The following is a 15,564-nucleotide window of genomic DNA, read 5'->3' on the forward strand; positions in this document are numbered from 1 at the left end:
ATTCAGGAGACTGACCCATTTGAATGGGTCCCATTGATGTCATGAACCATCAAACCCATGCCCTAGCATCTTAGTTAATGAGCTTCCTGTGGACACATACCCTTCCTAGGTGTATCTGGCCACCCCCTCACCAGGACACCCATCAGCCCTAGCTGGCCTTCTCCTTCTCCAGCCTCCTGGGAAAGGCACAGCCTCCTCTTACTGCCCCCTGATGAAGGCCCTGCAGTAGCCCGTCACTGCCCAAAGGAAAGAAAGCCACACCTGCCTGGTGTTCAAGGTGCCTGGGTGCTGGCCTCCACTTGCCAGAACCCATCCACCCCTTCCCCCGCCTTTGCCCCTGCCACCAAAGGAGACCCTCCATTTCTCCTGGGGACCCTGCTCACTTGCTCCGTGCCTTGGCTCTTGCTGGTCACAGCCTGGCACACCCTCCCGCCACCTCCATCTCTCACTCATGCTTCAAGGCTCTGCTCTGATGTGGCTGGGATGTTCCTTCCTTTTCACGCGACTTGCATCTCTGCCATACTTAGCACATCTGTCCTGCCTTGTGTGAAAGCTTTGTTTGAATCATCTCCACCCCTCCCCTGGAGAATGGCTGAGACTGTATGTAACCTTTCCTGCGTCCCTAGCACCTGCCACAGGGTCTAGCTCTTCATCCTCACCCAGTGAGTGTTGAAGGAAGGAGTGACTGTTCTAGAACTCTTGGTCCAAACCTCATTACACCACTCACCACGTTTTACTCGGTTAGTTCCTGTCTTTTGTCCCTTCAGATTCCGATGGCCCTGAGGGCAGGGACCGCATGCCTGTACCACAATCCCCTGTACTTAGCCCAGGCCCCAGCCAATGCAGGACCACTACATCCTTCAAATCTGGAGTGGAAAGGAGTGAAGAGACTTGTTGCCACGTAGCAGGAGTTGGTCCCTCATCGGCAGGTGACCCGGGTTCCCACCCCCAGGGGCAGGAATGGGTTGACAACGCGTGATATTTGTGCAAACCTACAGAAAAGAGCACCTCTCTCCTGATAGGCAGTCAGCGCACTCTGTTTGTGACCCTGACTTTTAAAAATGTCACACCTGCATATGCAGGGAGACTTATTGACAGCTAATTAGGAAACGCAGTTTGTATCTCCCAGTCTTTGAAAAACATTTTGTAAATTGGGTAATTGGCTTTAACGGTGCAGAGGAGAGATGTGAGCTACGGCTTCATCATTCTCAAATAAGTCTGCAGCCGACCAAGAACTCAGAGTGACAGCTTCAGGGAGAATACAGAAATGCCAGTTTTTCTCAGTTTTGGGGATGGACAGCCTGGCCCTCAGGAGACTTTTAGAAGCAGATGGTCTGTCCATCACCCCGGGGAAGGGGTGTGAAAAACTCAAGCTGGCTGAAGCTAATAAGCTCTTTGGGACAGAACTATGGAGATTTTATTCCAGGCTGTACCCACCAGCAAAAATCATGTCGGCCAGGCTGCAGTGATTGCATCCAGCCAGCCTGTGTTGAACACCTGCTTGGGCCTGGCCCTTTGCTAGGCACAGAGACGGAGGGGACTAAGATGGTACAGTTCAGCACAGCATGCCCTAGCAATTTCTGATCGTACCCCTTAAATTCTGTTTTGACATCAGTGTCCTGAATGATAGGGAATAGTTTTTTGATTGTTTGTTTTTGTTTTTTAAAATATAAGGCATACTCTCTTTCTACCCTTTTGCATAAGCTTTCTTTGTCTGTCTTCAAACTCTTTTTCACCTTCCTGTAACAGTTTCCTTGGTGTGTTGATTCCTGGTGTTTCAAAGTGCTGACAGCAGGCAGTTAAGGATGTTTATTAGTCAGTGCAGTCTAACGCATTGATAACTCCTCTGCGTTCCAGCGGCTTCAGGCATGAAGGTTTGCTACTGCTCACGCCATGGCCAGGTGCATTGTCAGGGTCCTCTGGGAAGCAGATGCCCAGGCAGAGTTCGAGGGGCACCTGTGGAGGGAGGAGTGAGGGAGCAGTGGGCAGTGTGGGCCTCCAGCAAAGGAGGGCTGGGAAAAAGGAGGCATGGTCAGGGAGTCTTGGGTGGTAGTGAGAGTCTGGGAGTGTCCCAGACAGACTAATGGGGCTCATAGGTTGCCCATGGTCAATGCTTGTACCAGCCAGAAATGAAGCTCTTTTTCTGTCAGCAAGCCCAGCCAATGGTTTGGGGCCTGGTAAAAGGGTGGCTCATCTCAAAGTTGAGGCCTGTCCCCAAGTCACTGTTTCGGAGGCTTTCAGCTTGTGGTGTTGTCCCAGGTGATGTTTCCTCTCTTGATACAGCAGTACTCTTTCCTATCACAGGGATTTGGGGTTTGGGGGCTTTTCTCCCTTCCGGGTCCTTAGATTCTTCTTTGCTTACATTATAGATGGAAAAAGGAGCGTGTAACACACATGGTCAACTGCGGCAGGGTGCGCGTCACTTTTGTGCACATTCCATTGCCCAAAACTTGACGGTCACCATCACCAAATATGCAAGGGAGGCTGGGGACTGTAGTCTGTGTGCCCAGGAAGATAGAGAGTGGGTATCGTGTAGTGTGGACTCTGGAACCTGACTCCCTGGCCCCAACTCACAAATCTGCTCCTTACTGACTATGTACAAATCTAGGCAAAAACCTCCACCCTCAATTTCCTTATATTTTAAAATATGGTTAAAATAGGACATAGTTCAAATGGTGGTTGTGAAGCTTAACTGAATTAAAATATATAGAGCAATTAGATTAGCCTGGTACAAATAAATGCTATATAAAGAGTCATTATTATTATTATTATTATTATTATTATTACTATTCCAGTTCCCAAATATACTACAGCGGTAAATACTCTTGTATCTAATCTCCTTCTTTGTGGTACTGGGGATTGGATCCAGGGGCATTCTACCTTTTAGCTAAATCCACAGCCCTATTTTATTTAATTTTTTATTCTGAAACAGTCTCACTAAGTTGCAGAGGGCTTCACACAGCTGCTGAGGCTGGTTATCAACCCGTGACCCTCCTGTCTCAGCCTCCCAAGTACTGGGAATTACAGGCGAACACCACCACACCGGCCTCTTGTTCTTGATCTGCTCCAGGAATGTTTAGATGTCTCCCGTACTTACTGCTTCTTGGATAGCTCCTAGTACTTGCCAGATGATCAGAAAATGTTTGAGTGAATTAATTGCCACAGCACAACAGTGTAATATGTTTAATTCAATTGGTCATTGCAGTTGGCTATTTGCTGACATCATTTAGTGATAATAAATGGAAAGTCCTATTCTTGGGTTCAGAAAGTCAACCACAGGAGAGCAGGAAGAAGGAGCTGTAAGTGGTTGAGGAAGCATCCTGGTTATGGAAACAACTTTCCCTCTTTATAAGAGTAATTTCTGTGTTTTAAATTCAAGTAAAGCAAAAAATATGAAGAGAATAAAAAAATCAATTAAAATCGTACCATCTTTCATATTAGATGACTATCATCCTAGACATCTCTCTCTGCGTGTAAGTAGAAATGGCCAGAAATAATTGGATAATGGGAGATTATTCTTACATCCTACTTAAAACTGACCAATATCATTTATTTGCATGTAACAGAAGAAATAAGGAAAAGTAAAACAGGAGGAATTGCTCCACATTAAATTGTTTGCCTTCACTACGGAAAATAGTTGTTTCTAAAATACCTCTCCGAGGGTAATAAAAGATTATGAAAAGCAGCGAGGTTAGAATTTCTGGCTTTTAAATTCCAGTGTTCAATTTGAGATAGTATCGATTAAAGCCCTTCTATGACAGAAGAGGAAATTAGCCGTCTTCCCGTTCTTTTTTCTCTCCTCCGCCTCCTGAATTTTATGTGGCCGTATTATCTTCACGTTCCCAGCGGTTCAGGTTAAGTGGGTCCCGCTCTCCTCCACTCCTTTCCACCCACCATTCCTGAGATCTGTGTTTTGATTCATCTTTTGGTTGGCTGGATTTTGTCAAATAGTTTCTCTTTCCCTCCACCACCAAGAAAGGCCCATAGGTGTTTTGTGACCAAGATTGCATGCTGATTTAGTACTTCTTACTGACAGTACGCTCTGTGGGATGTAAAGGCTGAATAGAAGGCCTGCATTCTGAGGCTGCATTAACAGAAGTCAATATGCAGAAGGCGGGAGGTGATCATTTCATTCAGTTCGACATTGTGGCTAGGAGTGCTCTGAACAAATCAATAAGGAAAAGACAAACAACCTAATAGAAAAATGGGCAAAGTCACCAGTCCAAAAGAGGAAGCACAAATAGCCCATAAACACATGGAAAGATGGCTTAACCTCTTTATCAATCAGAAATGCAAAAAAATGAAACGAGATATCGAATACCCACAAGACTGGCAAAAATTAGAGTTGGCAAGGATGCGAAGCAGTGTGATCTCTCAGACATGGCTGGTGGGAGTGTAAATGGATCACTTGGAGGAATTGCGGCACACCGTATGATTCGGTAATCCCATTTCCAGGTTTATACCCTAGAGGAACTCTGCGTATGTCCGCCAGGAGATATGTATGGGAGTCTTCCGCCATCTTGCTTACTACAACCAAACAAATCACTGGAAACAATCCAAGTGTCCATCGACAGGGGAATGAACAGTGACGTATTCACGCCACGGGTTGCTACAGAGCTCAGAAATGAACAAACCACAGCTATGTTTAGCAACAAAAACCTTGCAACATAATGTAGAGCCATAAGGGCAGGTTTCAGATGGAACGTACAGCATGGCTCCACTTACATGTTAAAAACAAGTAAAATTAAATCAAATAGTGTTTAGGGAACATACATTTAAAGCTATGAAGAAAAGCAAGGATGGATAAATGCAAAGCTCAGACCCAAGGCTTCTGCTAGGTGTTCCTGGGGCATCAACATAAGCAGGGTGTTGGGCACACTCTATGCTCAGACTACTTTTTTAATGCTTTATAAAACTTTTTTGTATGTGTATATTCTTTTCTGTAAGTGAAATATTTCAAAATAATGAATTCTCAATTTAATTTTTTAACACTTGGGATTAAACCCAGGGGCATTCTACCTCTGAGCTACACTCCCACCCCTTTTTATTTTTTTACTTTTATCTTGAAACAGGGTCTCACTAAGGTGTTGAGGGCCTCACTAAGTTGCTGAGGCTGGGGCCAGGTGTGGTGATGCATTCGGGAGGTAGAGACCAGAGGATCACAGTTCGCAGATAGCCTCAGCTACTTATCGAGGCCCTTCACAACTCAGTGAGACCCTGTTTCAAAAATAAAAAGACTAAAAAATAGGGCTAGGGGTGTAACTCGGAGGTACAATGCCTCTGGGTTTTATCCCTGGTGCCGCAAAAAAAAAAAAAAAAGTTGCTAAGGCTGGCCTTGAATCTGCCATCCTCTCCTGTCTCATCCTCCTAAGCAAAGGGATCATGGGTCTGTGCCACGATGCCCAGCTAATAATAACAAATTCTTACATAAGATTTTTTTTTGAGATGGGGGCCTCACTATGTTGCCCAGGATGGCCCAGAGTTTCTGGGCTTAAGTGATTCTCCCACCTCCACCTCCTGAGTAGCTGGGACCACAGGTGAGTGCCACCCTCTGAGTTCTGAACATAAAACAGCATTCTGAATTTAAGCAGCCTAGAATTGAATCCTTACCATTTAAGTGACCTTAAGAAAATTATTAAACCTACCTGGGCCTCCTTATCTGTTACATGGAAATGATAATAGTGTTGACCTCAATATAATATCCTGAGGAAGGAATAAAATTGTGTTCATAAAGTTCTCAGCCCTGTGCCCAACACTTATCAGGGGCATGGTACATGTTATTTTCAGTGTAGGGCACATGGAGGTATTTGGGAGACTGTCCTAGGTGCTGCATACCCAAAACACATGTCCTCCTAAGTCTTCCCAGGCCCTGGCAAAGGAGGAGCAGGCTGTGACGCCATCTTGCCTGGGGATAATCAGAAGAGCGAAGGGGTGTTTAGCCTGAGGACATCTCTCGGCATCACACTGGCTGAGTTTGGGTATCTGAAGGTCTCTCGTGGGGTGATAGTTGTCTTTGTTCAATGAGGCTGCGGAGGAGGGGAAAGCAAACCGGAGCCCATGGGAGCCAGAGCCCACTGCTGCCTGCTTTTAGATGAAGTTTTATTGGGACGCAGCAGGCTCCTGCACTCAGCTCTCATCTGTGGCTGCTGTCAGTTTACAACGGCAAAGTGAGTAGTTGCTACAGAGACCTCGGGGTCTGCAAAGCCTAGGACACTCACTGCTTTGCCCTTTGTGGGAAAGGTTTGCTCATCCCTGCTCTAGCGTGAGAACTTAGAACTGTCAATGCAGGAGAAAGGTGATTTCCAGGCCAATCAAAGGATTTTCTAAGAAGCAGAGCTGGGTCAAGGACAAACTATCTCCCAGGTGAGGGAGTGAGACCCCAGCCCCTAGAAGGATGGGAGCAGGTGCTGACTGCTTCTTGCGAGGGAGGCACAGGGCAGACTGGACGCTTTTCAATTCTCCTTCCATTCCGAAATTCTGCAGGGAGCAATTCCCAGTTTCAAATGGGTCGCTATTAAGGCTGACATTTCCTTGGCATTTTTACATTTTAACTCTCAGCAACATTTTCTTTGAAATTTCGAAGTCAAAGAAAGTATTTTAATTCCCTAAAAATGAGATTTAAATGAAAATGGATTTCATTCTGGAGTCTCACTTTTTCATTAAAAAAATTGATTTCATGGCCTTTGGATCAGTTCCCATTTATAAGTGCTGAATTTTAAAAGCCTATATGTGCTGGTGATGATTTCTTTGTGAAAAGTCCTTATAGGACAGGAGAAGCCATTGGCAATGAAATAGTGTTCGGGAATTCGGAGGTGGTGATTGGAGTCGGGAAGGCAGGGGGATGAAGAATACTGGTGAGAAGAGGGAGGGAGGGGAGGTGACAGTTACTGAGGGCTTCTGTGAGCCAGGGCCTGTCTGCAGGGGACAGAACTGCAGACCAGAGGCTGAGGCCCATCATTAAGCTTTGAGCTGTTGTGTGAGAAAATGAACAGTGATATGATTACTTCCCCCTGTATGCTGGCCAGGTGGTGGCTGTGCAGACCGGGCAGAATACCCTCTAGAGGCATGTGGGCAAATTTCTAATGGCAGAACTTTGGGGGAGGGTAGGGGAACACCATAAAGCCCGCCTTTCTTCCAGGGACACAGAGCTCCCTTCTAGGGGCGCCAAGAGCAATTCATTAAAAGCCAAATGGCTGGAAGACAACTCGCCATAAAGAATTCCCCAGAATGATTGCTCTGCCCAGCACACAGCTCACTACAAGCTGTCAGACAGACACCTTGCATGGGGATATCGAAAAGCTTCCAGCATTTCCCTGGCTTAGGCAGGGACGGGTCCCCAAGAAGGGATCATACTAAACAGCCTTTGGAGAATATCTCCATGTACAGTGTTTGGGAAGGAGGAAAATGCAAAGTGTACCTGCCGCTGACTTCCACTGAGCTGAAGGACATGCTGTGAGCGTGCCTGGCACGTGTCTGCGAGGCATCCCTCAGGAAGTGGAAGCTTGGTGGGATCCCCCAGTGTTTCGGTAAGCTGGTCATCAGGCAGATTGGTGTGCGGTGGATTAACTTTCAATTCTACCACCTTGTCCACAAGACATTCACCTGCCCTTCCTGAGGCCAGAGAAGAAAGCTGGATTCATGTCTTTCCAACACTGTTTGTTACTAGTAAAGAAACCTTTTAGAATTACTTATTATGTGGGCCCTGATGCTGCATATAAAACAGAAACAGCAGAGAGGCTGTAGAGAGGGGATAGAACTCAGGGCTCCTGTCACTTACCCCAGAACCTCTTTGCTGAGCCCCAGGCCCCTGGTAGGCTTAGTTTGACAACAACCAGGCGGATCGTGCCTCAAAGACTCAGCTGTGGTCAGTTGGAAGGTCCATCTATTTGGGACAATAATCATGTCAGGTAAGAATGTACCATATTAGAAATGAGGACAAGGGAAGCCACATTGAAATGGGACAGATATATCCCTGTGACTTTTAGTCTGTTATTCAGTGCACAAGCGCTCCCTTTAGGGGAGCTGGAGAACTGTTTGTGCTCATAGGTTGCTTCTCCAGCCTCAGGCCAAGAACTCTGATCTGGGAAGATCTCGCCCCACAGCATTCGTTATTCTAGAGGAAATGATTTGTTCTAGAATGCTGGTAACTTGAATCTTCTCTTTGCCTGTTTCTAGATTAGTAGAAAACTCTAAATCGGGAATCCAAAAATCCCTCTCTGAATCCTGGCAAGACAGGGACAAATCCTTACTCTTTGTGTCAAAAAGTGAGGGTGCAGGCTAGAATAACATTGCCCAAACATTTCGATTCACGCAGCAAGAAAGGGGGCCCTGGAATGGAAACTTAAATAGGGTACAAAAGTTCTTATGTTGCCACATCAGCACATAAAGAACAGAATTCTCCTACTGTCTATCATTTTGCAACAGAAAAACACAACAAGGTGCTAGCCGTGAAGGACCATCCCTATAAGTTAATGGTAGTTCTTTCAATGGAATAAATTTAAGAGAAACTTGAGGATGTTGTTCTTACTTTTTTTCTTTTACTTGATTGCACTGGTTTTCTATTACACAAACTTAGTGGTTTAAACCACACTCATTTAGTGCCTCACAGTTCCCTACCAAAAGGTGGCTCACAGCATGGATCTACTGAGCTCTCTGCTCAGGGGTTCATGAGGCCACAATTCAGGTGTCAGCCTGGCTGGTTTCTTGTCTGGAGGCTCAGCTGGGGAAGATTTTCTTCCTTGCTCATTCAAAGTATTGGCAGGACTCAGTTTCTGGGAATTGTAGGATCGAGGCCCCTGTTTTCCTTGGCTTCTGGCCTTCTTCATTTTCTAACCAACAATGATACACCAAACCCATGCCATGCTTCAAATCTCTGATTTCCTCTATTCAACCAGCCAAGGAGTTCTGCTTGAAAGGGCTTGTGTGACTACATTTGGACCTATCTAGATAATAATTTAAGGCCAGCTGATTAGTAACCTTAATTACATCTGCAAAATTCCTTTTGTCACGAAACATTAAATTCATGGGAGTAAATAACTTCAAGAAGCAGAGATCATTAGTTCTATAACTCTGCCCACCACACCTAGCCTGGTGAGCTCCCAATCAGGCAAACATTTGGGAACATTAGAAAATTCTGCCAGCCCCAATTCTGGTTGTGAAAGATCCTCAGATTTTTTAGTTGACATAGGCAGGTGTTGCATGTTTGTGAGAAGCCAGACCACCATTACTGATGCAGACCCTTGGACAGACTAGGTATTTGAGAAACATTTGCTGAGCAAACAAGTATTAATTAGTTCAGTGCAACTTTGATTGTGGCACTGTATCATGATTATCATTAGATGGGAAAACAAGTAAAATATCATTACAGAAATGTATTAAAACTAGAAATGACTTCAGTAAATCATGGTAGAAACAAAACATGAACTGTATCATATCTACTCATGCTCCGAGGAGGGTGGGAATCAGTCACTTTCCATTGAGAAACAGGGTAATTAACAGAGGACCCCTAGAAAGGGCAAGAACCTCCCTTCCTCTCTCTCCCTTCTCTCCATTCTCTCTTTTTCCTTTTATCTTCCTTAGCAAAAATTAACTTGACCAACTTTAAAATAAACATTTAAAAATAAAACTATTTCCCAATTATCTATTGGATACAATGCACACTCCCCAACCTGGTATTGAGAGCCTTCTGGCCCTTCCCCAGCCCACCCTGTCCCCTGCTGAAGGTGCCAGCTCTCTGTGGATCCTCCTTGCCCCTAATCATGCCACTTCTCTTCCCAGGACTTCCTTCCTAAGGGTTCCCTCTCCCAGAGCCCTCCCTTGGCTCTCCCTTGTGGTACCCCATAGCCTTGATCTGCCTCTGAGCCATGCCCACCATGTGATGGGGCTCACAGCAACCTGTCTCCTGGCCTCTGGTAGACAGAGAGCTCGCTGAGCCCAGGAACTGTGACATACTCCCTTCTCCTCCTCCTCCTCCTCCTCCTCCTCCTCCTCCTTCTCCTCCTCCTCCTTCTTTGCAGTATAGGGATGGATCCCAGGGACATTCTACCTCCAAGTGACATTGCTAGGCCTAAAATAGGGTATCACTTGCTGGGCGTGGTGGCACATGCTTGTAATCCCAGCACTTGGGAGGCTGAGACAGGAGGATCATGCAGGTTCGAAGCCAGCCTCAGCTACTTAGTGAGACCCTGTTTCCAAATAAAGTATAAAATAGGTCTGAGGACATAGCCCAGAGGTTCCACCCCCAGTATCACTAAAATAAAATAAAATAAAATAAGATAGGTTATCACTGAGTTGCAAGGGCCTTACTAAGTAGCTGAGGCTGTCCATAAACTGCGATCTGCAGTCCTCCTGTCTCTGCCTCCCAAATGCTGGGATTACAAGCGTAATCCGGCTGCAGACTCACTTCTGTATCCCAGTCAGCAGCCACTGTGGGCCAGCCCAGGGGAGTTTCAAATACTAATGAATATTAACCCACTCTGGCCCCATAGTGTAGTCACTTAAGGGGAAGGAGGGACAGGCAAAAAGGAAGAGGAGGACAAAAAGGGAAGACAAAAAGGAGAGAATCATGGAAGTAGAAAGAGAAGGAAAGAGGCAGAGGCAGGTGCAGGAGAGCACACCAGTATTCCAGTACTTGGGAGGCTGAGACAGGAAGGTCGCAGGTTCCAAGCTAGCCTCAGCAACTCAGTGACCCTCAGGAACTTAGTTCCAAATACATAAAAATTAAAAAGGGCTGAGGGTGTAGCTCAGAGGTAGAATGTCCCGGGGTTCAATACAAGAGAGAGAATGAGAGAGAGAGAGAGAGAGAGCGCGCGCGCGCGCGAGCGCGCGCACCAGGTGGCCAGGAATTCAAAAGGTACTCAGTGCTGCCGGAGGCCTTTGTCTGAGCTCTGGGGAGATAGCACCAAGTCCTTGCCTTTCCGTGGCTTACATTCTAGTTAAGGAAATTGGTTAGCATGCACACAGACAAAAAGTAGACAAGATGATTTCAGATGACTTCAGGGACTGTGTTAAGGCATTAGAGAGCGTAGCGTGTTCAGGAGTGACTGTGATGGGCGCCATTCCGGGCAGAGAAGCCACATGGCGAGGAGTGAGCTGCACTGGGCACCAGGGGAATCGCGTTCCTGCCAAGGAAAACAGCCAGCGCCATGGCCCAGAGGCAGGAAGGAAATTGCTTTTGATTTCAGGGAACAAAAAGGAAGCTGGTGAGGCCTTGCCTGGGAGAGCACAGAGAAATCAGGCCAGAGTGGGAGGCAGGGCTGGACTGTGTGGCTTCCATTATGATAAGGAGTGTTAAGGAAATTATACCAAACTAGTAAATAATACAAAGATGTGATTATGTGGCCACTTAGCCTGGTTCTTAGATCATTTTCTTACTGTCCTGTCTATGGGTCATCTGCCCGGAGGAAGAGGACATTGCCCAGTGGATTAAGGCCCAGCTATTTACAATTTTCTGCAACTAATAAAATGTACTAGCTTACAATGCTTTTTTTTTTCTGTCCCCAAAGGTTAGAGTTTGATTGCGCTGGAAGACGTTAACCAATTTTGTATCTAACTGAGCGATCTAATTCCTTCCTTTTTTCAATTGCTGTAAAAAATCCTTTTCTTCCGCGAATTCTCTTGAAGTCCACCTTGTCATCTTGCAGATCCCCTTATTTATGAGTTAAGTAAAACATTGACATGCGCACGCTATCGATTCTCCTGAGAATTATGTTTTTGACCTTTAGATAACTACATCCTGATAGGAATCTGAGGAGTTTTTGTTTGGGTTTGGTTTTGGGCGGTGCTGGGGGTTGGACCCAGGGCTCTGCTAGCCACACACTCAGCCACTGAGCGGCAATCCCAGCCTGGAATTTGAGCTCTAAGTGTATGGAAAGCAGGAGAGTAAGAAGAACTAATTGATATTTGACAAAGGACTCCCAGACTGCGGGGTGGTGGCCGGGCTTCACTGGTCTCAAGGGGAAGAAAGACTCACAGTTAGATCCAGGCCTCTGTCCAGGGGGCCGCTGGCCACGTGAGCGAATAGGAAGGTAGAGACGGGAAGGTGGGAAGTGAGCGGGACCAACTCCCACTCACGGATGTTTGTCCTGTTTCCCTAGTGGATTGCAGAGGTCCCTTTCCTTAGCTGATAGTCTCTCTAATAACGAGCCCCTTGGCAGGGCTGAGTCCTAGCTATAGTTTCCCCAGCACCCAGCCTTGGGTGGAGCAGAGTGGCCTACAAACAAGTATTTGCCTCATGAATCCCTCCCTTCAGATGCACCATGATCTATATTTTGTCATTTACTTTTTGCTTACGGTGGGAAAATAGATGTCACGTTAACATCACCATTTCCACCGCCTTTAAGGGATTCAGTGGTATGAAGTGCATTCATACTACCGTGAATGTAAAATCACCACCATTTGTCTCAGGAGCAGCTCCACCATCCCAAAGTGAAATCCCGCACCTAGCAAACACTAGTTCCCCATCACCCTCGCCCCAGCCCCTGGCAACCTCCCTTCCGCCTTCTGTCTCTATGAATTCTATGACTCTCAGTACATCAGGAAAGTGGAATCGCACAATATTTATCCTGTCATGTGGCTTATTTTTATTTAGCATGAGGTCCTGGTATAGCATGTGTCAAAATTCCTCTTTTTAAGGCTTAGCAATATTCTGCTGGGTGTGTATACCAGAGTTTGTTTATCCATGCGTCTGTTGATGGACACCTGGGGTGTTTCCATCTTTTGGTGATTCTGGATGATACCAATATGAACATGGTATACAGATGGCTCTCTGAGCCTCTGCTTTCAGTACTTTAGGGGTATATACCTACCTGGAAGCAGAATTGCTGAACCAAATGCTAATTCTACGTTTGACTTTTTGAGGCCAGTGTACTGTTTCATTTTGAGGGAACCATTCTATACTTCCACTAATAGTGCATAAGGGTTCCAGTGTCTTCGCTCCTCAACAGTTGTTATTGTCTGTTTGTTTTTATAGTAGGCATCCTAAATAGTGGGTATTTATCTCTTTTTTAAAATTTAAGTGGCACAGAAAGAGGAGACCCCAGAGTGAGGCATTTGGGGGGCGTTTCCACAGTGCTGTGAAAGGGAGATGGCTGAGGGGTGAGGAGGCGTCTTCAGGAGAGGAGAGCCTGGACGGGGAGCCAGGCCACACTCCTGAGCTCACAGTGTGGGCTCGAGGCAGGCTTGGAGAGGCCCCATTGTGGGAGGACTGAAGCCGGGAAGTTCCCATGAGGAAGGAGGTGTCTGTGTGACTGCCATCAGACTCTTGTCCCTGGGGAAAGCTGTTTCTAACTTGGGTTTCTCTCTCTCTGTTGCCCTTAGTGTGACAACGCGAAAGGGTTGAAAGCCTTCTACGACGCGATCAAGTATGGGCCGAACCATCTGATGGTGTTTGGAGGCGTCTGTCCATCTGTCACGTCCATCATCGCAGAGTCCCTCCAGGGCTGGAACCTGGTGCAGGTGAGCTCTGCGCCAGTGTCTACAGGGACCATCTTTGTTGACTCTGTGCATGATGGGGTTCCTAAGTGACCCAGCAGGCCTCCCAGGCCCTCTCTTGGATGATAACACAACCACCTGTGCCCTTATCCCCGGCCTGACCCCAGCCTGACCCCTGGCCCAGGCCAGCATGGTCAGCCCAGATGCTACCGCCCTATGTGTGGAACCCTCGGTGCTCACCCCTGACTCCTTAGTCCCACTGTCAGGGCCGCCAGGGTCTGCTGGTCCACCTGCGCAGAGTGGCCTCCTGTTCCCCTCCATCCAGCTGCCTTCTGCATGCAAACCCTTGCTCCTGCTGTTCCCTTCACCGGATGCCCCCTTTTCCACTCTCTGCCCAACCTCCCACCCTACAGGATTCTCTTTGTCCACTAAGACTGCCGTTCTCCTCAGTTAAGCCTTTTCTGGGCTCCTGGCCAGCTATGCACTCTGAACGCTGCAGACTTTAGACACTATTGAATGCTCCACCAATGAGGGCATAGTCGGCTGTAGGTGAGACACACCAGTGTTAGCTGTTATGTGGGATGGGAAAGAAAAGTTAGAAAGATATGACCACCAGGTGAGAAGGTGGCCCATGTACATGTTTACTTCTTTGTTCTATCTACCATCCACCCATCCCTCCTTCTGTCAATTCTCCATCCATCTACCTGTCCATCCATCTATCCATCCATCCCTCCTTCCATCAATTCTCCATCCATCCACCTGTCCATCCACCCTTCTCTCCCTCCTCCCAACTCTCCATCCATTATCTCTCATTCATCCATCCATCCATCCATCCATCCATCCATCCATCTATCATCCATCTATTATCTCTTCATCCATTCATCCATCTGCCATCTATCCATCCTCTCTCTTCCCTTCCTCCCTTCCTTCACCCATCAACTGTCCACCCATCCATCTATCCACCATCCCTTCATTCTTTTTCTGTCCATCATTCATTCCTCATCCATTCATCCTTCCTCTTCTTTCCCTCCCTCCCACCAACCTATTTTGGGCCCCTTAGTGCCTGAATTCTTGGTAGGCCCTGGTGATATAATGCTGAACAGGACAGAATGGTCCCCATCATTTCAGAGTTTACATTCTAGGAGTAAGACAGGAAATAAGCAAATAAATAATTAAGTAGTAATACTAAGAGCTAATGGTTGTGTATGTCAGGCCTAATATGTGCCAGTTGCTCTTCTGAGCACTTATGTGCATTAACTCATCTAATCCTTATAACTGCTCTATGGTATTATTATCCTCCTACTTTATATCTAAGGAAATGGAAGCATAGAGAGGCCAAGTAACTTGCCCAAGGACTCACAGCTAATAAGCATTAGTATTAGGATTTAAACTCAGTTTGTTTCTTAAGACCGTGGTAGGAAAACTAGGCTATGATAGAAATAGCCAGTGTGTGGGCTAAATAGTGACCACCTTGGGACGATCAGGAATGGCCTCTTGGAGAAGAGACATTTGATCTGAGACCTGTAGGGTGAGAAGAAACCTGCCAGGCCCAGCACATTCCCCATGGGCAGGGGGCAGGGACAGAAAACGCAGGCAGGACCCCATCCATCCATGGCAGCTCATGATGAGCAGGACCCCAGCACGTGCGTGGAACTGCAGACAGGGCGGTGGCTGGAGCCCAGATGAGGACTTGGGTGCTAAGAATGAGAGTGCACAGGCTGCCATAGCCAGCCACTCCGGGCTCTGTGTCCACCCACGGGCACTGGCCGAGGGCCTCCCCAAGTCTGAGCCTGCGTGTGTTAGGCAGTGGGGCTGCAGCCCAAGCGTGGAGCCAGGAGGGCGGCAGGTGTGAGCCACGGGTGGTGTGACGTGCTGCCCCTCTGTCCTGGGCTGAGGGAGCTCCCCAGGCTAGTGGTGTGCTTGTGACTCGTGCAGCTGGGGATGCAGAGCAGAGGCCCTGGCAGCGGCAGCTGGGCCTGCCAAAGCAGGAGGTGGGGAGACACGTGGGCTTGGAGAGCAGGAACCGTTCTGTAGAAGGAGCCGGCCACATGGGGTGTGGGCAGATGGAGCAGAAAAGGGGCCAGAAAAGCAGCTCCACGTGCCTCAAACCTCTTTGGGAGCCTGGCTGCCCAC

General features: G+C 47.3%; 1 protein-coding gene across 1 annotated transcript in view; it reads left to right on the top strand.

The window, feature by feature from the left end:
* Window positions 1-15,564, top strand: part of GABBR2 (gamma-aminobutyric acid type B receptor subunit 2) — a gene marked incomplete at both ends in the record, with an annotated part of 372,345 nt that overhangs the window by 110,106 nt on the left and 246,675 nt on the right. Inside the window, one exon of the mRNA XM_080708508.1 lies at window positions 13,318-13,455. Coding sequence (XP_080564634.1) covers window positions 13,318-13,455 — 138 coding nt within the window. The remainder of the gene's footprint in view (window positions 1-13,317; window positions 13,456-15,564) is intronic.

This window comes from Muscardinus avellanarius (genome assembly GCF_963383645.1).
Source record: "Muscardinus avellanarius genome assembly, chromosome: 13".
NCBI classification, from domain to species: domain Eukaryota; kingdom Metazoa; phylum Chordata; class Mammalia; order Rodentia; family Gliridae; genus Muscardinus; species Muscardinus avellanarius.